The sequence below is a fragment of the Lactuca virosa genome, chromosome 9, assembly GCF_052849685.1.
Source record: "Lactuca virosa cultivar CGN04683 chromosome 9, Lactuca_virosa_CGN04683_v6, whole genome shotgun sequence".
Taxonomy (NCBI): Eukaryota; Viridiplantae; Streptophyta; class Magnoliopsida; order Asterales; family Asteraceae; genus Lactuca; species Lactuca virosa.
The window spans coordinates 29,532,359-29,556,316 of NC_136434.1; the positions used below are offsets into that span (position 1 = coordinate 29,532,359).

General features: G+C 39.5%; 2 protein-coding genes across 2 annotated transcripts; both read left to right on the forward strand.

The window, feature by feature from the left end:
- The first annotated feature begins 1,520 nt into the window (after positions 1-1,520).
- On the forward strand, positions 1,521-3,870 carry LOC145137577 (laccase-3-like). The gene is made up of 5 exons (XM_079071705.1): positions 1,521-1,644; positions 1,762-1,913; positions 2,002-2,246; positions 2,341-3,399; positions 3,512-3,870. The coding sequence occupies exons 1-5, from the start codon at positions 1,558-1,560 to the stop codon at positions 3,640-3,642; spliced, it is 1,674 nt and encodes a 557-aa protein (XP_078927831.1). The 5' UTR covers positions 1,521-1,557; the 3' UTR covers positions 3,643-3,870.
- Positions 3,871-5,992: 2,122 nt separating this feature from the next.
- On the forward strand, positions 5,993-8,487 carry LOC145139086 (laccase-13-like). The gene is made up of 6 exons (XM_079073034.1): positions 5,993-6,085; positions 6,157-6,308; positions 6,401-6,645; positions 6,770-6,898; positions 6,980-7,930; positions 8,005-8,487. Exons 1-6 carry the CDS (start codon positions 5,993-5,995, stop codon positions 8,133-8,135), a joined length of 1,701 nt encoding a protein of 566 aa, XP_078929160.1. The 3' UTR covers positions 8,136-8,487.
- Positions 8,488-23,958: the final 15,471 nt, after the last annotated feature.

The following is a 23,958-nucleotide window of genomic DNA, read 5'->3' on the forward strand; positions in this document are numbered from 1 at the left end:
GAATCTAAGATGTTTTTCAGTAAACTGTTTTATAAGTGACTTAATTAAAAACAAAATTTTTGGTCTTGAAAATTGGGTTGTTACAGGATGCATATGAGTAGGTGGAATGCTGATTTTCCTTCTTTTCATATGGTGAAAGATCGAATTTTCTTGGGTGACAGTGCCGAGAGACAAGGTTAGCATGTGGTCATTTAGACAACTTTTTGGGTGTTGTGGACGTTTCATTATGCTTGAATTTTTCAATCTAAAAATCCATGAAAGAATGTCTTATATGATAACATAGTCACACAATTGCAATCTTGGTTGTCTAGTAGAAATGCTAAGTCAGAAAGTAATTTGGATAAGTTGGTTACAAAATCAACTTTAGATATTTCTTCATTGCAGTTTGTTAACAAGCTTTTTGTCGTTTTTTATTTAATAAAATCTTCTAGCATTCAAAAAAAGATCCTTGGGAACATAAGATATGGTCATAATTGTAGAAATGTCATTGAAATACATCAAATTATATTGCTTTAGTTTGATAGATTTTTCAAAATATAATAAGGGAAAAAATAATTATAAGTACAATAGTATATATATTAATTAGGTAAAAAATTTCAAATTATAACGTCTTAATAAGAAAAAAAAAACTTAGTAATTTAAAAAAATTGAAAGTATGGAAGTTATAATGAACAATTGTTACTTTTTGTATCTAATCCAAAAAGCTATAACATTGAACAAGTAAATAAGTAATTAACAATGCCAAAGTAATAAAACAAATTGAGACATACAGTTAGTAGGTACACCAAAACTCAAGTTAGTTGAACCAAGTTTAATAATGAAGGTTATTCTTTGACTTTAGGCCCAAACCAATCTCTCTCAACACTAAAACGGCATATATTTTTACCTGAATATAAAGCTAATTTAACAAATTGATGAGAAACGTGCAAGACCCATCCTTTGTTTCAAGTATGATTAAAAAAGTCAACCGATTTCCTCTTTTTGCACTGTTCTAGATTTCTCTCGATTTACATAATTAGACATAGAATATAATAAAAAACCGAAATAACTTAAATTCGAGAAACTTTACATTTGAGTTTGGAAGGATTTTGGACCAATGATTTAGCCTGTTTGGGGAACCTCATGTATCTCCACTCGGATTGAAAGTCATAGCCTTTTAATATATATAGGTTCTATAATTCGATGTATGAGTCAGCCAATCTAGTTATTATTTTTTCAGCGTCAATAACATCCCGTAATTCAATGATTTTCTGATTCTACCGTTTAATTTTCCATGCACACTCATAAGTTATTATATGATGTTTTATCCTAAACAAATTTCAACCACTGAGAAGAGAAGAAATGTACCTGTTTCATATCACTACAAAAGCAACTCTCCAAAAGTGATTGAAAAAAAAAAACCAAGTTGTTACACCAAAATCATCTTTGTAGTTGGTTTATGTTTCCTCGGTTCCAACTTCACTATTGACTCATAACCTAACCCAAATCCCTTCTTATATATATACCCACCCCTATGATCACCATATAAACACACAACAAACCTTCACCTCTCTCACGATGATATCCATGTCCATCCTTCGGGCTCTCTTACTGCTTTCCCTTGCTTTTACCACATATGCAGAAACACACCACCATGAGTTTAAAGTACGTCCTATATATAAATGTGCTATATATACTCTATATTTAAGTTTTCAGTTATCTATTTGGGGTTAGTTATCTTTGAGGTGGTTGATTGAATATTAATTACTTTGGCTGTTACAGGTTCAAGAGGTAGCAGTAAGGAGGCTATGCAGAAACCATAGAGCAGTAACGGTCAACGGTCAGTTTCCAGGACCGACTCTTGAAGTAAGAAATGGTGATACTCTTCTTGTCAAAGTCACAAATGCTGCCCCTTACAATGTCACAATCCATTGGTACTTAATTACACTTTCATATCATTCGGGATTTCTTTTTTAGCAATTGCAATGGCTAATTAATGGTTCAAATCGTTTTCCTTTTCAGGCATGGAATACGCCAACTTAGAAACCCATGGGCAGATGGGCCCGAATTTGTGACCCAATGTCCAATCCAGCCAGGAGGAAGCTACACATACAGGTTCACCATAACCGACCAAGAGGGAACATTATGGTGGCATGCTCATAGCAGATGGCTACGAGCCACAGTCTACGGTGCACTTGTTATCCGACCTAAGTTGGGTTCTTCTTACCCCTTCCCAACGCCCAAAATCGAGTTTCCTGTTGTTCTAGGTACATTAATTATATTATATAATCAGTTTTTGAAACTTTGTAAGTAATTAAGAACACTTAATTAATTACTATTTTATCTTTGATGATTAAACAGGCGAATGGTGGGATAGAAAGGTCATCAGTGTCCTACGACAAGCATTGTTCTCTGGTGCAGCTCCAAACATATCAGATGCTATCACAATTAACGGACAACCTGGTGATCTTTTCCGATGTTCAAGCCAAAGTACTACGAAACTAACTGTAAACAAAGGGGACACAGTTCTTCTGAGGGTCATCAATGCTGCACTCAATCAACAACTCTTCTTCAGTGTCGCTAACCACAAACTAACCGTGGTTGCCACTGATGCTGTTTACACCAAACAGTTTACAACGAATGTAATCATGGTTGGCCCTGGTCAAACCACGGATGTCCTTTTGACTGCAGATCAGCAGCCTGGGCGCTACTACATGGCTTCACGAGCTTACACAAGTGCTAGAAACGCTCCGTTTGATAATACAACAGCCACTGCCATCTTGGAGTACAAATCTGCTAATTCACAGCCTATTTTACCTCAACTTCCGGCTTACAATGATACAAACACAGTCACTGCTTTTTCAAACCAAATAAAGAGTCCTGGTTATAAAGTAAATGTTCCTACTAAAATAGATGAAAATCTGTTCATGGCAGTGGGATTAGGATTCTTTAACTGCACCCCTGGACCTAGATGCCAAGGGCCTAATAACACACGCTTTGGTGCTAGCATGAATAACGTATCGTTTGTGCTTCCAAATCGCGTGTCTTTACTTCAAGCTTACACGCAAAACATTCCGAATATCTACACCACAAATTTTCCGCGTGTTCCGCCTTTGCAGTTTGATTACACTGGCAATGTCCCTCGTGGGCTGTGGCAACCGGTTAAGGGGACGAGACTTTACAAGCTCAAATTCGGGTCTAATGTGCAGATTGTGCTGCAAGATACTTCGATTTTCTCAACGGAAGATCATCCTGTTCATCTCCATGGATACCATTTCTACATCGTTGGTCAGGGTTTTGGTAATTTTAATCCTTCCAGAGATACTGCTAATTTCAATCTTGTTGATCCACCTCAAAGGAATACAATCGATGTCCCCGTTGGGGGGTGGGCTGCTATTAGATTTGTTGCGGATAATCCAGGTAAACTTTAATTTATTTTAAACACCCATCAGTTTATAAATCTCTGTCTTTCTGTTTTCTGTTCTTGATGATGGTAAGTTTATGACTAACTAACACTGGGATTATGTAACAGGAGTTTGGTTTATGCATTGTCACATAGATACTCATCTTGCATGGGGTTTTGCAATGGCTTTCATTGTTGAAAATGGAATTGGGGAATCTGAAACATTACTGCCTCCTCCTTCCGATCTTCCTCAATGCTAAGATCACTTGGACAATTATAGTGTGTGATACATGAACATTTGTTTCGCGCCATTGGATTATAGTATTTGTGTTATTTTCCTTTCACTTTGCAATTTGAAGCAAAAAATATATATGTAAGCTCATTCGATGGGTTTCGGGTCAATTTTCATCTACTTAATCAGTTAAAGCATTCTAGTGTGTAATTTTATTTTCTAAAGAAGCAAATATAATGGTATTCATTGTTGTTAATTTACTCCTTTTACCATTGCCATAATAGCAATGTACTTATACTTTTTACCCACAGTAGCAACATACTTTCATATATTACCAAGTAACCCCTAGTGTTCGAAAATGACAAACTTTTTGAAGATGCATACTTGCGTTTTGTTTCAAGTTAATAACCATACTTGTGAAAATGCTAAACCGCCCATTGTAGTTTGAAATGATGAATGCCACTGATTTGATGTTAGATTATAATAATTTTCTCAGAAGCTATTCATCAAAAACATGTAGTAAACGAAACAAAGCAACGGATTTTGATGTTACATCAAGATAATTTTCTTTTAAACATTTCATCGAACATGTGGTAGACAAAACAAAGGTAGCAATGGTGAACCTATTGATCATCTTGATTTAATTTTAGCATGTGCTTATAAGTTAAACAGACATACGTACGCATCTACTGTTTTGCTTTTATTCATCTCCTGATACAAAAGTTTTGAAGGTTTGCATTATCTGAGATAAAACAGAACAATAAAACAAGAAGCATTAGGGAATACTAAATAAACAAGAGATGTTTGCCTGAATTACAAAAGAAGATTTGAGGCCGAGATCGGTGGTGAGTCCTCTGTAGAAAGTAAAAATGTTAGCCCTTTAGAAATATAAATGATATGTCGAACAAAACTGTGAGCTCTCCTTCGAACTGAAAGACGTAGGATCCGAAGGTGGAAGGAAAAGCAGTATCTCAAGAGGTATTACACGATTAGTGTTTTAGAGATCCTATTCAAACTTTGCTCAATGGATACCAAACATCGGAAATCATAATTTGACAATGGACCTATAAGGCTATAAACGTGTCATCTTTACAACGTGAAAAATAAGTAAACTAAAAGAATTTAGTAACAAAGAAAACGAGTAACATAAATTCAAAATTGATGAAAGTAGAATCTATCATTCCGTCCATATTAATATTAATAGTTTATGTTTCCTTTTTGATTTATATTAAAATAATTGTCTATTTTTTAAAATAAATATGTTTTTATCAAAATACTCATTATTATTACTTAACCTGCAATGAAATTAAATACAACAATATGATGTAATTAAATGAAATCAAAATGTATTACTATCATTTTATTTAATAAAGTTAGTGGTAATTAATAGGGTTATGCATGAGTCAGTTTGGGTTGGTTTTGGACTCAAACCCAACCCAACCCATAAATAGTCGGTTTCTAGTTTTCAGAACCCAATAGGATTGGTTTTTGGTCGGTTCAGTTTCTCGGATTCTGAGGTCGGTTTAGACGGTTTTTCGGTTTCTTGGGTTCAACCCATAGACTCACGGGTTCTAGGTTTAAACCTATGGGTTTTGGGTTTTAACCCATTTTCCATAAATGAAGCAAACAAGTTAAATACTTCAAAAAACACCAAATTTAAGTTAAATGCTTCAAAAAAACATGAGTCTTACAAGTTACAACCAAAGCCCAAAATAGTCTATTACAAGCAAAACACAATCAAGTATGGGTCGGTTTCTCGGTTTGGATGGGTCGGTTTCTGGGTAAAAGCCGAAACCGAACCTGATTTTTCGGTTTTTAAAAAATTCAAACCTTAACCGTCGGTTTTGCTTTGTTTTCGGTTTTTTCGGTTTCGTCGGTTTTAGTCGGTTTCTTGGTTTGGGTTTGCTCACCCCTAGTAATTAATATTTCTTTAATCTGTGTGTTTTTTTTTTGTCCGTTGACAATAATTTTGGAACAAAGCCAAAATCTTTTATAATAGTTGTGTAAAGTATATGTAATTCCACCAAAGGATTTTTGGCTTAACTACCGGTGATGTTCTTTTTCTAGTTGTGAGGCCAACTTTATGAATACTTTAATAAAAATAGCTATAAGTCAAAATATTTAAAGTGCTTTCTATAATAATATAGTATATGATCTCAATTACTTTACGTATACAACTACAAAATCATACATGGGGTTTAATTTCAAATCCAAAGTTAAAAGTTGGTTTAGGTGGATTGGACCATCGAAAATAGAATGCATTCTTTATTGAGCCGATCGAGGAAGACAGTAGGTGCACCAAATTCTTCCTGGTTAGACCATGTTGAACAAGTTAGCGTTTCTAGGTTTATGAAAGCTCACCAGAAGTTTAGAATTCAATGGCCGCATTCTTCATACCCCTTCTGATCATCAGCTTCCTTTCTGTTATATCTTCCGGTGCAAATGCAGAAATACAGTTTCATGATTTCATTGTAACTAATCTTCTTTGTTCTCCATCATCATTTTCAACAAGTTTTTTCTCTGAATTTCGTTGTGGAAACAGGTTCAAGAAACCCCCGTGAAGCGACTCTGCAGAACGAAGAACGTGATTACAGTTAACGGGCAGTTCCCAGGCCCAACACTAGAGGTCTCGGATGGGGATACACTTATCATCAAAGTTTTGAACAACGCGCGTTATAATGTGACAATCCATTGGTAAGTCGTGAGTCTAAAAGTGTTCTTAAAATGAATGGTTTAAGTTTGCACTTTTACCGGTTTTAATGGAATCGTGTTTCCATGATCATCAGGCATGGGATTCTTCAGCTTGGGACTCCATGGGCTGATGGTCCAGACCGGATTACTCAGTGTCCGATCCAACCAGGAGCCAGTTACACGTATCGGTTCACTATACTAAACCAGGAAGGAACGCTATGGTGGCATGCTCATAGCAGATGGCTGAGAGCTACTGTCTATGGAGCTCTCATTATCCATCCAAAGCTTGGATCTTCTTACCCTTTCCCACTGCCCAAACTAGAAATCCCGATTCTTCTTGGTAAGACTATCAACTAGCACAAAAGTACACGAGTAAATGTTACTATTAAATGATCGCATGCAGTACGTATGTAGCTATATATGAATATATATGATCCTAAAGTTTGAGCTTTTGATGATTATAGGCCAATGGTGGAATGGCGATATTATGAGCATCCTAAACCAGGCGATGTTTTCAGGAGGTGCTCCGAACGTTTCTGATGCGTACACTATCAATGGGCAACCTGGCGACCTCTATAGATGCTCGAGCAAAGGTATTAAGGTAATTAACTAATTAGATCAAACTTTTGAGTCTAGAATCTTCAACTAATTAATGTGCTCCATTTATGACACAGATACGATGAGATTTTATGTTGAAAGTGACGATAGAATTCTACTGAGGATAATCAACTCGGCACTCAATCAACAGCTTTTTTTCACAATCGCAAACCACAAACTAACAGTTGTCGGAGTTGATGCACTCTACATCAAGCCATTCACAACCACAACCCTTATGCTGGGCCCTGGACAAACAACTGATGTTATTCTAGTTGCAGATCAAGCTCCGGGATACTACTACATGGCGGCGCGTGCATATGAAAGTTCCCAGAATGAACCATTTGACACCACCACCACCACCGCCATTCTTGCATACAGATTCGCTCCATGCATCAATAGGCAAATCGGGCCACCAGTAAAACCGGTTTTACCAAGATTACCGAATTACAACGATTCAGTAACTGTAACTGCGTTCACGAGCCAACTAAAGAGTCCTTCAAAGGTCGAGGTTCCAACTGATATAACCGAAGACCTGTTTTTTGCAATCGGGTTAGGTCTAGTGAACTGTAGCCCTGGACCCACATGTCAAGGCCCGAATAACACAAGATTCGCTGCTAGCATGAACAATGTATCTTTCGTGTTACCACAAACAACGTCGTTATTACAAGCTCATTACCAAAATATACCAAATGTGTTCACTACGGACTTTCCTCCTGTTCCACCATTGGTTTTCGATTACACAGGTAATGTCCCTCGTGCACTTTGGCAGCCTGTTTCAGGGACAAAACTCTATAAACTTAAATTTGGTTCTCAAGTACAAATCGTGTTACAAGACACTGCCATTGTCTCAACTGAAGATCACCCTGTTCATCTTCACGGACACCATTTCTACATTGTTGGTCAGGGTTTTGGCAACTTCAATCCAGGAGATACTGTAAACTTTAACCTAGAAGATCCACCACGTCGAAACACTGTTAATGTCCCTGTTGGTGGATGGTCAGCAATTCGCTTCGTTGCCAATAATCCAGGTATTACATTCATCACAAACGTATAATCGACCTACATAATGTCTAACTTAAATCATTTATCTGGTTCATAACAGGAGTTTGGTTAATGCATTGTCACATAGATTCGCATCTAACTTGGGGATTTGCTATGAGCTTTTTGGTCGAGAATGGACCTGGAAAACTAGAATCTATTGAAGCTCCGCCTTTAGACCTACCTCCATGTTGATTCATATGATCAAAAGAAGAGATCAGCAGTCAAGATTTCTGAGTTCCATTTCCCAGATTCTTCCTTCTTTTAAAAAACCGAGGATGTAATCAGATGATGTTCTAGATTCTAGACCGGCCCAGATTTGTTCTTACCGTTAAACTCGAGATTTTTAGGCTTTTCATAAATTGTGTAGCCATTGTGGGACTAGGGTTCGTGCCCATTGACGGATCTTTAGTTTATTCATATTTTTCCATCCGAAATGGTTGAAGAAACGGATCATGCATTTAGGGTGTGTAGATGTATTGTGATGATTCTTCCACGGTTGTTTTTTATTTATCCACATAATTTTAAAGTTAACCGACAATTACGCCCTGATTTTAAAAATGAAGAGATTTTGAGGAAAGAGAAACCCAATGATTTGTTTCCAAATGCACCACACGCTCTTGTTCCTCCTTCTTCTCCTTTGGTGCAACAATAAGACTTGCAATTTTCAACACAACATAAGAAAATAAAGATTATCAAGCATTTAATTTTGTAATCAATCCACCATCCATTTTACTACATAAGGTAAAATAAAAATTACTTTTTCTAACTTTTTGCAATCTTCGGCGCTACGTCAAAGTGGATGTGGGCAAGAATGGTTGATCACCTGTAGAAACTGATCAAATTGCACCAATAAAAAGCCAAGGGCAAAAGGATCTTTAAACCAAAGACATCATAAGGGATCCCAAGCAGCAGGGGCCAAAGGGTCTTTAAATTAAATAGCAGGAAACAAAGCAACAACAACAACGACCAACGAAGACACCCAAGGTTAAAAGCATCTTTAAACCACCTAACCAAGCAATGATCTTGATACTCCACGTCTCCACCCACCACAACAAGTTTGAACCTACAACTTTTGTAATGGGTAATCACAGCTAGGCAAAAGAACCAGCCAAGACCAATATGCAAATTTCACCAATTAAGTGGATTCTCTACCTTTCAAGGTAATAACGAGACCATATGATCAACTCTATTCCAGCTACAAACTTCTACAACCAGATATAAATTGCTTTCACAACAATTAGCATGTAACGGACTTGGACATAAACAAACCCAACAATAGGTTCTAACTTGTAAGTGTAAACCTCACATAGACCAAACCTGTAGCTTATGGCCTTGTACCACTTGCACACACAAGGAATACAAACAAAGAACTCCAAATTTATTCCACACCAAGAAAGCCATCTGTATAAAATTAGTGGTAACACATACACACACGAAAAGAATTGAGTCAATCCCAGCCCAATGGGACATAAAATAATAAAAACCAGAGATCTCTATTGCTAAAAACTCCCATATGCAGCCAACCCCCAGGAAGAAATCATACACACACTGGAGCAATAGAGAAATTCAACACCTAGGTAACCAAGAAGATTTTCATGATGAATAAACTTAATTTTGAAGAGACAATTCATCTTAATAATGGATTTATGGACTGAAGCTTAAAACTCCACCGTATGATGAACAAAGTAAAAAAAGTAGATATAAATTGTCTATACTGTGAATTTTAGCCAACTCCATGGGATAAAAAAGGAAATGATCCAATTTCCTGAAAGTATTAAAATATGCTTTTCTTTTAAGTGAAGGGCATCATTGTCAATTAACCATAGAATTATGTGGATGAATAAAAAGAAGTTGTGGAAGAATCAGCACCCATACATAATTATTTTGATTTTGATTAGATATAATTTGTTTAAAATAAGAAAGGCTATTCATTTATAACAAGGTGATATAACGCGCTGCATTCATTTGGGATAAAAGTATAAAAAAATATAAATACTTGTTGGCATAGAAATATAAAGATTGTTAGTTATATAAAGTTAATTGGGAAACAAATAAAAAACTTAAAAATCTAAGTACCAATTTTGCCATTATGTCAAAGTTATGAGCTAAAGCCATAGTCTTCCCTTGAACATTAAGTGAGCTAGGATAGAAAAGAGTGATTTTTTTGAAGCTTTTGGTGAGATAGGAAGTGGATTTACAAATCTAGTGATGATTTTAAAACAAATACTTTATTTGAAGCTTAAATTATCTCCAGATACGCTCAGTGACGGAGCTTGGACATTTATTTTGGAGGGGCCGAAAATATAATATACATGAAAATCGGAGAGCAGGGGGGGCCACAGCATAAATTTTATATTTTTAGGCTAAATATGTATATAAACTATAGTGGAAGGGTTATTTCTAACAAAAAATTCAGGGGAGCCACAGCCCCCCCTTGCGCTAAGCAAGCTTCGTCCATGGATACGCTCAACCATTTTTTTAGAATTATAAAGTTTAAAATTCTATAATATAACTTAATAATTTAGTGTGAAAGCCTTGAACCTACACTCTTGTTGGTTGATCTCGTTGTTGACGTTGAGAAGGTCGTTGACTTTTTTGATCACCGATGATATTAAATGGGGGAGGGGGGATGTTGTAACATCCGATTTTTAGGTATTTTCATTTTAGCCCTTGGCCTAATTAAAGTTTGCATTATTGGTCCCTTGTTAAAAGATTCGCACTTCAGCCCATATGTTGGGTGTACATGAGGTATGCGCAACGTACTTGTGAGAGACATGGATCGCGGGATGCATGCTAGTACGCGGGGCGTACTAGCTCAGCTCCCAAACCCTAAATTTAAGGGTTTTCCCCTATTTAATCCATCTTATGTCTCCCTTGGATATTTCTTATCAGCCTCCACTCCTTACAAACCCTGATCTCGAGCCTAAGCCTTGTGTGTGAAGATTTTGAAGCTTGTTAGTGATTTTGGTGCTCTCTTGTTGAAGAAAAATACTATTGAAGAAGGTGGTGTTTCTTGCAAGCTTGTGGATCCAGAAACTACCTCACTTTGTGAATCTTTTTAAGGTATAAAGTTTATACCTTGATGTGTTTCTTTCTAGATCTCCATAGATGAGTTTTTATGAGCTTTTGTCCCAAAGCTTGGACCTTTGTCAGTATGGGTTACTCCACAGTATTTTGGTTGTCCTTTTAGATGTATTAAAGTGCTTAGACTCATAAAAATGATTGCTTGATGGTCCCTTTCCAGCTATGCAAGATTTTAGTGGTGTTGAGTATGGATTAAGTTAGGGTTTTAAGGTTTGAGCTCTTTTCAGCCATGCAAAGGCTTAAAGTTTTGGGCTTTGTTGATTAAGACGTTCAATGGAGGTTAGATCTATGTTTGGATTGCATGTATTAACGATTAAGACATTTTGGAATGATTTTGGGATCAGGCGACGTATGTCCCGCGTACTTCTGGCTACGCCCAACGTAGCCAGGCCTGACCCCGAACCGTCTGGTTCTTCAAGTACGCCGCGTGTAGGAGGAGTGTGCGCGTACTTCTAGCTACGCCCAACGTAGCCAGGCTTGACCCCGACCCGCCGGGTTCTTCAAGTACGCTGCGTGTAGGAGGAGTGTACGCCCAGCGTACGTGTTGGGCAGTTGACTTTTGCTGACTTTTGACTTTTGGTCAAGATTTAGGGTTTTGGACCATGGAAGGGGAAAATGGTCTTTTTGCCCTTAAGGGGCATAGTTGTGGGATTTAGACTTGTGAGTTGAGTTTTGGACCTTAATTATTAATTAGGGTTAATTATTGTGTTATTAGGCGGAGTCTAGTTTCGGCAGTTCGGGTGTGAGATTTATCTGTCATCAGTATCAGGTGAGTCTCTTCACTAATTCTCACCTGTGTGGTAGAATAGTTGTATTTGTGATGACCAAATGGGTCCAACTGTTATTATTGTGTTATGCTATTTATGTGTGACTGAGACTGTGCATAGTCTCCAAGGTTGTTGATAACCTACATGGCGTGCTGTTTGTCCATTGGGACTGCTGATAGTCCCAGGGTTGCTGATAACTCATAGCTGTTTATTTATGCTGTGATGTAGGTGGCATCTTGGGGAACTCACTAAGCTTCGTGCTTACAGTTGTTGATTATATGTGTTTCAGGTACTTCTGAGGATCGCGGGAATGCAAATGTATGATTGTACACACTCGCTGGGAGATTTGTTACTAGGCATTTTGTGGCACTCTGATATTTTGTGATGATGATTTGTATTAGACACTTGTGTTTTTCTGATGACTTGGTTTATGAACAATATTTTGGGTAACTTAAAAATGAAAATTTTGGTTTGAAATTTGAGGTGTTACATATGTTCATTCATGAAAATTAGTATTGTTCAAGATCAAAATTAGTTTTCGTGGGAATGGAAAACGTCTAGGGTTTCGTTGTAGTTTTGCTTTAGTGCATTTCTTATTGGCGACGAGGATGTTGAAATGGCTTCTAGGTGTTAAGCATACATGTAATGAGAGGAATATGAATAGACGACAAGTAATAAAAGCTATGATCTTTATGGGTGGGGAATCATCATATCTTTGCACCGATAACTAACTTTTACGACAACGAGAATAAAAAAATGAATGAAGGAGTTTTTATGAATTTGAGTGCTAACAACACTTTTGTGTATGTTTCTAGCAGAGAGGATGATAAGTCTTGTGCTCATTTGGTATCAAGTAAGATGGACCGAGATGCAAAAAATTATGAAAAACAGAATGAGAAAAAGGTGGTTCTTGATGAAAAAGATTCCCTAGAGTGTTTCATCTAGAACCAAATAAATCCTATTTCGATAGTGACCATTAACTAACTGGGACTGGTCTAATTGTTTATGTGGATAGCCAAGAGGGGGAGCCGAATTGAATCAGTGGGTTAATCTAAAGGATATTATAGAACATTCCCTTTTAACATACCAAATAGATAAATAGAGATAAGGGTTAGAAGCAACGTGTTTTTATATGTTTACTTAAATAAGAAGATTGACCGATAAGTCATTTTTAGTTTGGGAGAGACTCCCACTCAATGGAACAGTTTGTTTCCGATAAAGGTGAATGTTTTGACTTAATGTGGTTGAACAAAGCTCCGAACAAAGGTCAATCTACACAAACATGTAATTAAAGTAAATTTGTAACATCTGAATCCTAAGGCACTTTACATTTTGCACAATTTGGCCTTTTTATTGGATCACCATGATGTGGTGGTGAGACACCACGACATGGAAAGTCAAGGTCAACTCGCATGTTCATTTAATCCACCACGACGTGGCAGTTGTCAAATGAGAAACCATATTTTTTGAGTTTTACTCCCTATTTAAGGGAATGAGGAGGCTAGGGTTTGCTCACCCTCAACCTCCATCAGCCTCCATCAGACCCGTGAAACCCTAATCTCTCTCTCTCTCTCTCTCTCTCTCTCTCCCTCCCTCATTTAGTGCCTTTGTGGTGTTCTTGAAGCCTTTGAAGGAAGAAGGAAGTAAGCTTGGATTCAACAAGCTAGCCATCATCCATTGTGTTAGCAATCTTCTAGACCCTTGTAAGTGTCCAAAACTCATTTTTATCAAAGTAGATTGCTAGATCTTATGTTTTCGTCCCTTAATCTTCATGTTTTATGTGTTTGAAATGATGAGATCTCATAAAGCTTGCAACTTTATGAATCTATGGGACTTTGGGTATGATTATTGATTTGGATCTGGTTTCTTGATGGGTTTTGATCCATGCATGAGTTTTCCATAGAAAAACTCTCTTTTTAGCCCAATATGGCTTCAAGACATTCAGTGGACATGCATGTCTAAAAAAAGCACCAACTCTTATGTTGGATTAGGTATTAGAATCTGTTCTTGAGTAAATGAGTTATGAACCCTTTGGAATAAGTGCTTAATGGGGAAAGTCATGTCATTTCTAGCTCCCTTGAATATAGGGTTTGGGATTTTGACCATGTTGATGGTATTATCGGGTAAAGTTGGAAACTTTATCCTTCTAGACCTTGTTTCAGACCAGATCTGGAATTTGGAGCCTTTGGGATCAAAGAAAATAGCTTAATCTATTAAGCTTCCGAAAACCCAGTGGGCACGGCGAGACTTAGGTCGCCACGACATGGAAACGGGGAAATTCGCGACTGGTTATTACTGGCGGGGCCATGGCGTGGCAATAGGTGGCCACGACTTGGCGATTGACCAAAGTCAATGTTGACCATTGACTTTGACCATTGACCTTTGACTTGAGCTGACTTTTGGTCAAGCACCTATTTTAAAGGAAGAGCTCAAGGTTTATTTGGTTGGACTGATTAGGTGGTACGTAGCAGCGGTACTCTATGAGTGACAACAGTAGCTGTAGAGCATTTTCTGTGAGATAAGTCTCCTCAATGTGCTTGTGGGTCAAAGGCAACAATGCCAGCCCACCAATTTGTTTATGTAGAATGCTAGTTGATATATGACTCTTAGATATTTGTATGATTGGGTTGAAATAGACCCTAGGGATGGGCCCATATTTGTATGATTGGATTAAAATAGACCATAGGGTTGGGCCCATGACTATATGATGGGTTGGAAGAAACCCTAGGGCTAGGGCCTCAAGGTTGGGCCCATAATTGTGTATTGGGTTGTAATACACCCCAAGGCTAGGCCCAATTGTATGTTTGGTATGTGGTACTTGGGGAACTCACTAAGCCTTGTGCTTACAGTTTATGTTTATGGTTTCAGGTACTTCCGGTACGAAAGAGAAGGGTCCGGTGTAATGGCACAACATCCTCCCGTCATGATTTCCGTACTTTTTGGATAATTGTAATATGATATTTTGACATTGTATTTGGTGATTGACTTGGAGATGTTTGGTGAATGGAACTACTGGTTTTAAAAAAAATGAAAATTTTTATTATTGTTTTTGGGATGTTACAAGTTGGAATCAGAGCCTTGGTTTGAGGGATTCAGGCACACTTCTGGGTGTATCAGAACTCAAACTGAGGAAATGATAATCTTTTCAAAAGAAAATCGAATTTTTAAAAATATTTTTACCAAGTAAAAAGGAGGTGCGATACGTGCAATCATCCAAGCCCAAGTAAGTGGTTCCCAAATTACCCATACTCATGTATTGTGATTAGTATACCTGATAATTAAATTTCATGCTAGAATAGGGCTAAGCATACCTTCAAGAATCCTATGATATAATTGTCTGATTTGTGTGATACCTTATAACCTTGAAGGATTGGATGCTATGTGTTAATTGAATTGATATTGACTTAGTTATTTGCTAAGTGTATGCTTTAAAAGTTGTATACGATTAGGTTCATATAACCCTAGAATGATCGGTTCAACCTTATTTCCTGTTCCTTGTTTGGTTGTGAATTTAGGGTAGAATCATTATTCGACAATCGGTGTGATCCCATTTTGTGTACAACTTGCATGCATAAGGCAACCAACGATGTTGGTTGAGGTTCTCGGTATAGCAGGGCGGTTGAATCAAGAATTCCTAGGAGAACCTAGGAATGCCATAGTAGGATTTGTATGTTGATAGCATAGTGATGGAGTATATAGACTTAGTATGGTGACTTAGAGGATTCAGAATGGTTCTTGAGGAAGGTACAGATAGTTGTGAAAGGTAGTATTGAGCCCGTACTACTGAAAGCACAAGATCTGTACTTGTTAGGTGCATTTTGTGCACCTTTTTGCACAACTTTTAGTCCCCTTTATGCATGTATTTAGCTTAGTTATATTTCATTATTCTTGCATTATTATCATATTCATGTTAGTCTCTAGAACGAACTTATTTGCACACTTTCATGTTTCTTTCAGGTAAACCGGAGGTTGGAGCGCGCTTTTGGAGGTGCCCGGGAGCATTGGTGAAGATTGCGGGATGATCGGGCGTAGAACGGAAGAATTGAGAAAATCAAGTTTGGATTCAGAGTCAGAGGGCAACACGGGGCGTGTTGGGTTTGGCCTAGAAATCCAACACGGGGCGTGTTTGACCATTCCAGGCACTTTGACTTCACTGAACACGACCCGTGTTCATTTAGCCTATTTGGACACGGGGCGTGTTGGTCCAGATGAACATTTTTGAGCATCATACTTTAGAGTTGGAATCGAGGATTGAAGGGTGTGTGTTCACTTAACATGACCCGTGTTGATTTACTCTATATCGACACGGGCCGTGTTCAACTTAAAAACTACTTTTTGGCAGTTTTTCCTATTTTCCTTATGTCGAGAATGGGGTCATTTTGGGAGAGATCAGAACATACCAGAGCACTTTTGGAGAGGAGAATTCAAGGGTTTTAGCAAGGGTTTGTCCGTTAATCATTGGGAAACATTTTAATTTCTTCTTTGTAAGCACTTTAGCACTTAATTTCATCTTTTAAACTTGTTAATCTTGTTCTAGCCATGTGTGGCTAGAACCCTAACTTCTCCAATTTCATGTTTTGACTTTTTGGTTGTGAATCAAATCATATGACCTGATGTTTGTGTTTAATTTCTATCTGGTGAAACTGATTTTATTTCAATCGAATGTTTGATTCTAATAATGATTCTTATTGGCCATTTGAATTAGGGTTAGGTCATTCAAGTTATTCATTTTGCAAAATCCGTAATTGTTTTATGAATTGAACTAAGTAACAAGCATTAAATTGATTTCTTATGAATGAATTTAGTGTAAATCTTTTCACACATTCTTACGCTCCCGAGCTTGTGAGGAGTATTGGGTGTTGTTGGGAACATTCACAATAAGCTTAATGCAATCTTTTAATCTAATTCTAAGAGCTTGTTTAGATTAGGTTAGTAAGGTTAGGATTAATCAAAGAGCTTGTTTTGATTGATTAATATGGTGAATGGAAAGTGTTAGAGCTTGTTAACACTTTCAAGTACCAACTTAGATAGAATGAAACAAATGTCTTGTCATCTTTGATTCACATTGTTGGATTGTCATACATGAAGTTGGAGTCCTTACAAAAAATATGAACTTAATTCATTCGTTTAGTTGTTTACTCGTGTTTTAAATTTGTTTGTTTAATCATTGCATTCTAACCCCCCCCCCCTCTTTACTGTTGGTGACCATAGTACCTTGCGCAAAGAGGTATAGACTAATTATCCCATGTCTCTGTGGATCGACCCTGATTGCCTTGTACTACCTTTTAGTGCAATATAGTGGGATTCTTTTGGAGTATATCGTACCCCCTTTATTTGTTGGGTCTGACACGCCTAACAAATTGGCGCCGTTGCCGGGGACACGGTGTTACTAATTGTTTATGCCTAGATCTTTTCTTACAGGTACACCACTGCCAATTGACTCGGAGATAGAAAGGACTGCAAAGAAGTTAAGGAAGCAAGCCAAGCTTCGTAAGAGGCAACCGGTTTCCGGTACTTCTTCATCATCTACTCCCCCAGTCATCAACATTTGGGAGGATATACCCCTCTCAAGTGTATCAGCCTTAGAAAGAGAAAGCCCATCACTCTCACCACAACCATCCTCACCCATAAATACCACTCCACCCTCTTCACCTGTTCATAATATCCTAAACACTTCACCTAGAGAAACATCACCCACTTCTCAAGCCATGACAGACAACCCTGGAGGGAATCAAGGTCCTCCAAACCCACCACCTGAACAAACTCTCCGTCAATGGTCAAGACAAGAGGTTACTCAACAACCTCTTTGCATCACATACCCAGCCGCCACCAACTTGGAACTAAAATCCGGCCTCATTCACTTACTCCCAACATTTAGGGGCCTGGAAAATGAAGATCCTCACAAGTTTCTCACAGAGTTCCATGTAGTATGTGTGGGTATGAAACCACACAATGTCACGGAAGATCAGATCAAGCTTAGGGCATTCCCCTTTGCAGTGCAAGACGCAGCCAAAGACTGGCTCTATGATCTCCCACCGGGGACGGTGACTACTTGGGTAGACCTTGCACGGTTGTTCTTGGATAAGTACTTTCCTGAAATGAAAGCTTCAGCCCTACAGAGGGAAATTATCGGGATCAAGCAACACAAAAGAGAAGCTTTCCACACATATTGGGAAAGATTTAAGAAACTATGTGCCCGTTGTCCAAAGCACAGGATTACCGAGTATCAGCTCCTACAGTACTTCATTGAAGGCATGACCCCAATGGAAAGAAGACTTCTCAATGCTTCTAGTGGCGGATCTTTACCCGATAAGACTCCAACCGAAATCCTCAATCTAATCAAGAACATGGCTGAAGATTCCAAACATTCAAGCCATGATGAAGAATGGTACACGGATGCACCCCGAGGTGTAAAGGAAGTTCAAACTCCTCAGATTGAAGCTCAATTGTCCGAGCTCACAAAAGTAGTAATGATGCTGGCCAAAGACAAAGGTGTGCAGCCCACACCCCGCCCATGCGATATTTGCACTCAAGTGGAGCATCCAACCGATATGTGCCCTCAACTTCAAGAAGAAGATTATGAAGAAGCAAAAGTCATGGGAGGCTATTCCGAGTCAAGTCAGAGAGGTTATGAGCAACCACGAGGTGATCAGAGATGGAACAATAATCAGGGTTGGGGAGGAAATCAACAAGGAAATTATCAGTCAAATCAATCACATCAATACCAACAAAGACCACCTTTTCAACCTCAAAACTTTCAGCCAAGACAGCCACAACACCCTCCTCAACAAGCGGGTTCATCAAATATGTCCTTAGAGGACATAGTGAAGAGTTTGGCAACTAGTACACAAGCTTTCCAACAAGAAACAAAAGCAAGCATAAAGAACTTAGAGAAACAAGTTTCACAGCTTGCTACTTCCGTAAGCAAACTAGAATCTCAAGGAAAGTTGCCTGCCCAAACTGAAGCAAACCCAAGGCACAACGTGTGTGCCATCACATTGAGAGGCGGAAAGAGCTATGATGATCCAAAAGTGTCGGTTGATCAAAAGGAGAAAGAGATAGAGGTGGAAGAAGCTATCAAAGAAGAGAAGGAGGAAGAGAAAATAATCGAAAAGAAGCCCTTCATCACTGAGTCTAAAGCCACACCTGCTCCATTTCCCGAAAGATTAAAGAGCACGAAGAAAGAACGGGAGGAGAGTGAGATCATGCAAATGTTCAAGAGAGTTCAAATCAACATTCCACTCCTCGAGGCCATCAAGCAGGTACCTAGTTATGCAAGGTTCCTTAAGGATATTTGTGTATCTAAAAATAAATTAAAATGAAATCAAGTCGTAACAGTTGGGGAGCATGTATCCGCGGTTTTGCAAAAAAGGATGCCCCCGAAGTGCAAGGATCCCGGTGTCTTTACCGTGCCTTGCAAGTTGGGGAATCTTTATGTACCTCGAGCTATGCTTGATCTAGGTGCATCCGTAAATGTCCTACCATATTCTCTTTTCAAATCAATTGGTGTAGGAACATTGAGCAAAACCGGTGTGATCATCCAACTTGCTAACCGGTCTTTGGTACACCTAAAGGGAGTATTAGAGGACGTGTTAGTGCAAGTCGATGAATTTGTCTTCCCAGCTGATTTTTATGTCTTAGATATGGGAGATGATGACTCTCCAAGTTCAAGTTCCATACTTTTGGGTAGACCTTTTCTTAAAACTTCTAAAACAAAAATTGATGTCTACAATGGAACTTTGAGTATGGAATTTGATGGTGAAGTTATCAACTTCAATGTTCATGAAGCAAAAAAGGTTCCTTCTGATGTTCAACCTGTTAATTTTGTCAATTTGATCCAGCCCTCAACTAAAAAGGGTTTGAACTTGTCTAACAATGAATTTCTAGAGTTAGTTTTGTCACGAAAACTAGACAGGGACAAAGCCAAAGAGCTTGCAAAGAAGTTTCATATGGATAATGAGGTGTTGGAGATTTTAGAGTTTATTGATGACAAGACGCGTATGAGGAGTGATGATATAAAACCCAAGCCATCCACCAAAGTCAAAATCCTTCCACCGGTGGAACAAGCACAAGATTCAGGAGCAAAAACTCCACCGGATCCCTTAAAGAATATACATGTCAAGAAGGAGATGGCGAGGATGTTGATGTGTTGGAGAGGCCCACGTATCAAGACTGAAGCACATTAAGGGGGCAAAGTCGAGCCAACGACTTAAAACAAGGGCAGCTAACCGGGAGGCAACCCGGGGGTATTTTCGTCATTTTTCTTTAAAACATTTCGTTCTATGCATTTTTATGGTTTTTAATGTTCCAAATGTGTTTTGTCATTGTTTTCAAACCAAAAAACAGACCTTGGGATGCAAAAGCATTTCATTTCAATGAGAGGGAATTTTTGAAACATCCCAAAAATACAGTCTGAAAATTTCGTTTTTAAATCAGTAATAAACCATAGTCATCATACGTCATAGAAAAATCACAACATTGTATCTCAGAATAATATAACAACTGTCATGTATATCAGAGTATAAACATCCCAGGCTGAACAAATGGTGTGTGCACTGCAATCTTTCCGAGCTCCTCTTTTGAAAACGGAGTACCTGAAACCAAAACTGAAAACTGTAAGCACGAAGCTTAGTGAGTCTCCCCAACTACCACATACCATACAATAACATATAAAGCACATACTGGGCCTCGCCCACTGCATCAAACCGAAGTCCGGAAACTGCATCGGACCGAAGTCCGGAACTAACCAGGGCCTTGCCCTCTGCATCGGACCGAAGTCCGAAAACTGCATCGGACCGAAGTACGGAACTAACCAGGGCCTTGCCCTCTGCATCGGACCGAAGTCCGGAAACTGCATCGGACCGAAGTCCGGAACTAACCAGGGCCTTGCCCTCTGCATCGGACCGAAGTCCGGAAACTGACTGAACATAGCATAGCATAATCATAACTACTGGCATAAACACATATACTTCATACTGCATCGGACCGAAGTCCGGAACACATAACACAAAGACGTGCTTGAATCACAAAGACATCGAGCACATTGAACTTACTGCATCGGACCGAAGTCCGGAACTGACTGAACATAGCATAACATGATCATAACTACTAGCATCAACACATATACTGCATACTGCATCGGACCGAAGCCCGGAACACATAACACAAGGACATGCTTGAATCACCAAGACATCAAGCACACCGAACTACTGCATCGGATCGAAGTCCGGAACTACTGCTAACTAAACGGGTCGGCATTGTGGCCGTAGACCCGTTCCTACTGGAAGGAAACTCACCTCACACTGCTGAAGTCCCGTAGACACAATCCCACACTGCTGAAGTCCCGCAGACTCAACCCCAGCTGCTGGATGACAGATTCCCGAACTGTCAACACCAAAATAACACCCAATTACTAATTGGGTTCTAACACATAACTATAAATGCATACTTTGGATAATTATTACATTACCCCTAGCTTGGCTTACCCAAGCCCAAGGCCCAATCTATAGGCCCAAAGTCAAGTAGGGTTAAAAGCCCAACATATGGCCCAATTTTCCAAATTGGGCCCAAGCCTCTACATGGACTTCCCTTAAGGCCCAATTGATCAGTCCAGTCCAACATGTCTCATTCTAGGGGCCCAATATCATACAACCATCTAGGCCCCAACTATGGCCCATCTATGGCCCAATTTTCCAAATTGGGCCCACACCCTCCTATGGGCCTTACCCTAAAGCCCATTAAATTATTCTAGTCCATTTGCTTGTTCTTGGATGGCCCAACACAAAGCCCAAGTGAAATTAGGGTTTCACATAAAATGATAACTAGGGTTAAGTGTTTCTTACTTAACCCATTAAGGACTTAATTCATTAAGTCCTTTACTCTACTAGACTAGTGATACGGAGTGATTTGGGCTTAATACACAATCCAATCCCAATGGCCCAAAGATGGGTCCAATAAGTCTAAGGCCCAATTACTCACAATTAGGGTTTTTTAAACCCTAATTAGGTTTTCCTCTCAAACATGGCCCAATAGGCCCAAAATTAATCTTTAAGCCCATTAGGGTCTTGCTAGGTCCATTAGGGTTTGCTTGTGGGGCACCACCCACTACCGCCTCGTGTAGTGGTGGCCAATGGCGGCTCACGGCGGCGGCCACCACCTTACGGTGGTGGTTACTATTATTATTTTCATTATTCCATGCTAATTACAATTACAAGGCTTTTATCCAAAATACACACACTAACTAATACACACACACACACACAGCCACACCATGGTGGCCGACGGTGGCTCGTGGCGGCAGCCACCACCTCACGGTGGTGGTGGTGGCTGTTCTCATTATCCGATTATACAAAACACACACACTAACTATGGAAATACAGCCCCAAACACGTTTTCTTATTTGCACTAAGGACCCAACCACCCACCTGGTGGCTCGCGGTGGTCCGACAGCAGCAACAACACGGCGGCACGGCGGTGGTCGAGGCTTTTGGCAACGACAGGATCCCCAAGGAGGCCGCAACAGCGTCACACCTCAACTACTTGGAGTGGCGGAAAAACCGGTGACGCACTTAGACCCAACCAACACGCCATTGACTGATCTCGAACGGGAAATAGAGGCTGCCACGCTCGGTGGCTCAACCCATCGGAAAAACGCACCGCGAATGGGATGCTCGCACCCGGCGGTGGGAGTTGCTTCCTCAAACTACAACAGCAGCAGGGGCAGTCGAGGTGTCATCGTCGGCAGTGGAGGCAGCTGTGGGCTCTAATGGTCGGAGGCGGTGGCAACGATCCGCCTCCCAACGTTACTGATCGAACAGCAGTGCCACGGTAAGGTCTCCGCCTTCGACAGAGACAAGAAAGCACCGAGGTTCACTAGTGATATGGTTGATCGGAGAAGCGAGGAGGTAAGGCGGCGATACAGCAGCGGCGGGAGGGAACGGTGGTGGAGAGGTGGCGCCGTCGAGGGAGGCATAAGGGGGAAAAGGAGGTGACCGTTGCCACTCTTGAGCTAGGGTTAGGGTTACAAAACCCTTATATACCCGTGTCCCTTATAACATCTTTCCCGTAATTACACCTCTGGTCCCTCCCCTTGGGATCTTTTCAAATCTAACCCAATATTTACAATTTATACCCTGAATATTAGATTCCATTACAACTTAGGTACGGAAATTACCAAACAGTCCCCTATTTTCCATAATCTCTTGAAATGAAGTCCCATAAATTACCATTTACTCCCTGCCTTCATAAATACTTACAAAACTAATCTGGAATTTACACTTTTAACCCTCAACATCTAAAATTCTTCGCAAATCAGTCTGGGACTTACATTTATTAGTCTATTTAAATAAACGGGGCGTTACAATTTTTAAGTTCAAAAAAGTGGGGAATAGCATCCAGAGCCCAACACGGGTCGTGTCCCACTTGGCCTAAATTGAACACGGGTCGTGTTCATGAAAATTTTTCCATTTTTCATCCAGAGACCAACACGGGTCGTGTTGGATTTTGGCCCAAAGTGAACACGGGTCGTGTTCATAAAAAATGACCTTGACCCATACAGAGAGCAACACGGGTCGTGTTGAGTTTTGCCTTATGCTCAACACGGGTCGTGTTCGGCTTCAGTCAGCATAAAAATCCCCAACACGGGGCGTGTCTATTTGGCCTGTGGGAACACGGGTCGTGTTCGTGCAGCAGGCCTGGTGGTTTTTAATGAAAAAAATCGGGACTTTGCCTCATTTACCCCCACAATCACTTCATAACAGCCCCTCTCTCCCAACAAAAACCCTATGTCCGATTTTCATCAAAACCTTTCAATTTCTACAAGATTTTGGCTTGCATCTCCAAAAAGGTTTGATTTTTATCATCTATACTTCATCTTCTCCATCCTAAACATCATTTTCTTGCATTCTAATGGTGGATTTGGGGATTTTGACAAACCCTAGGTCCGAAAATCTCATATGATTTTGGTGTTTTTGTGTCTTAATCTTCAAAAGGGCAAGCTTGGGGAGGTTGAAGAAGGTCTTTCACATCAAGAACAACACAATCCCACGTACGATTCGGTAAATTCCTTCCAACTCTTCACTTGTGAGATTTGTGTTCTTGAGTCAAATTGCTTGAAATTGTGGTCAAATTGGACTTGATTCTCAATAGGAAATCATTCAAAATCA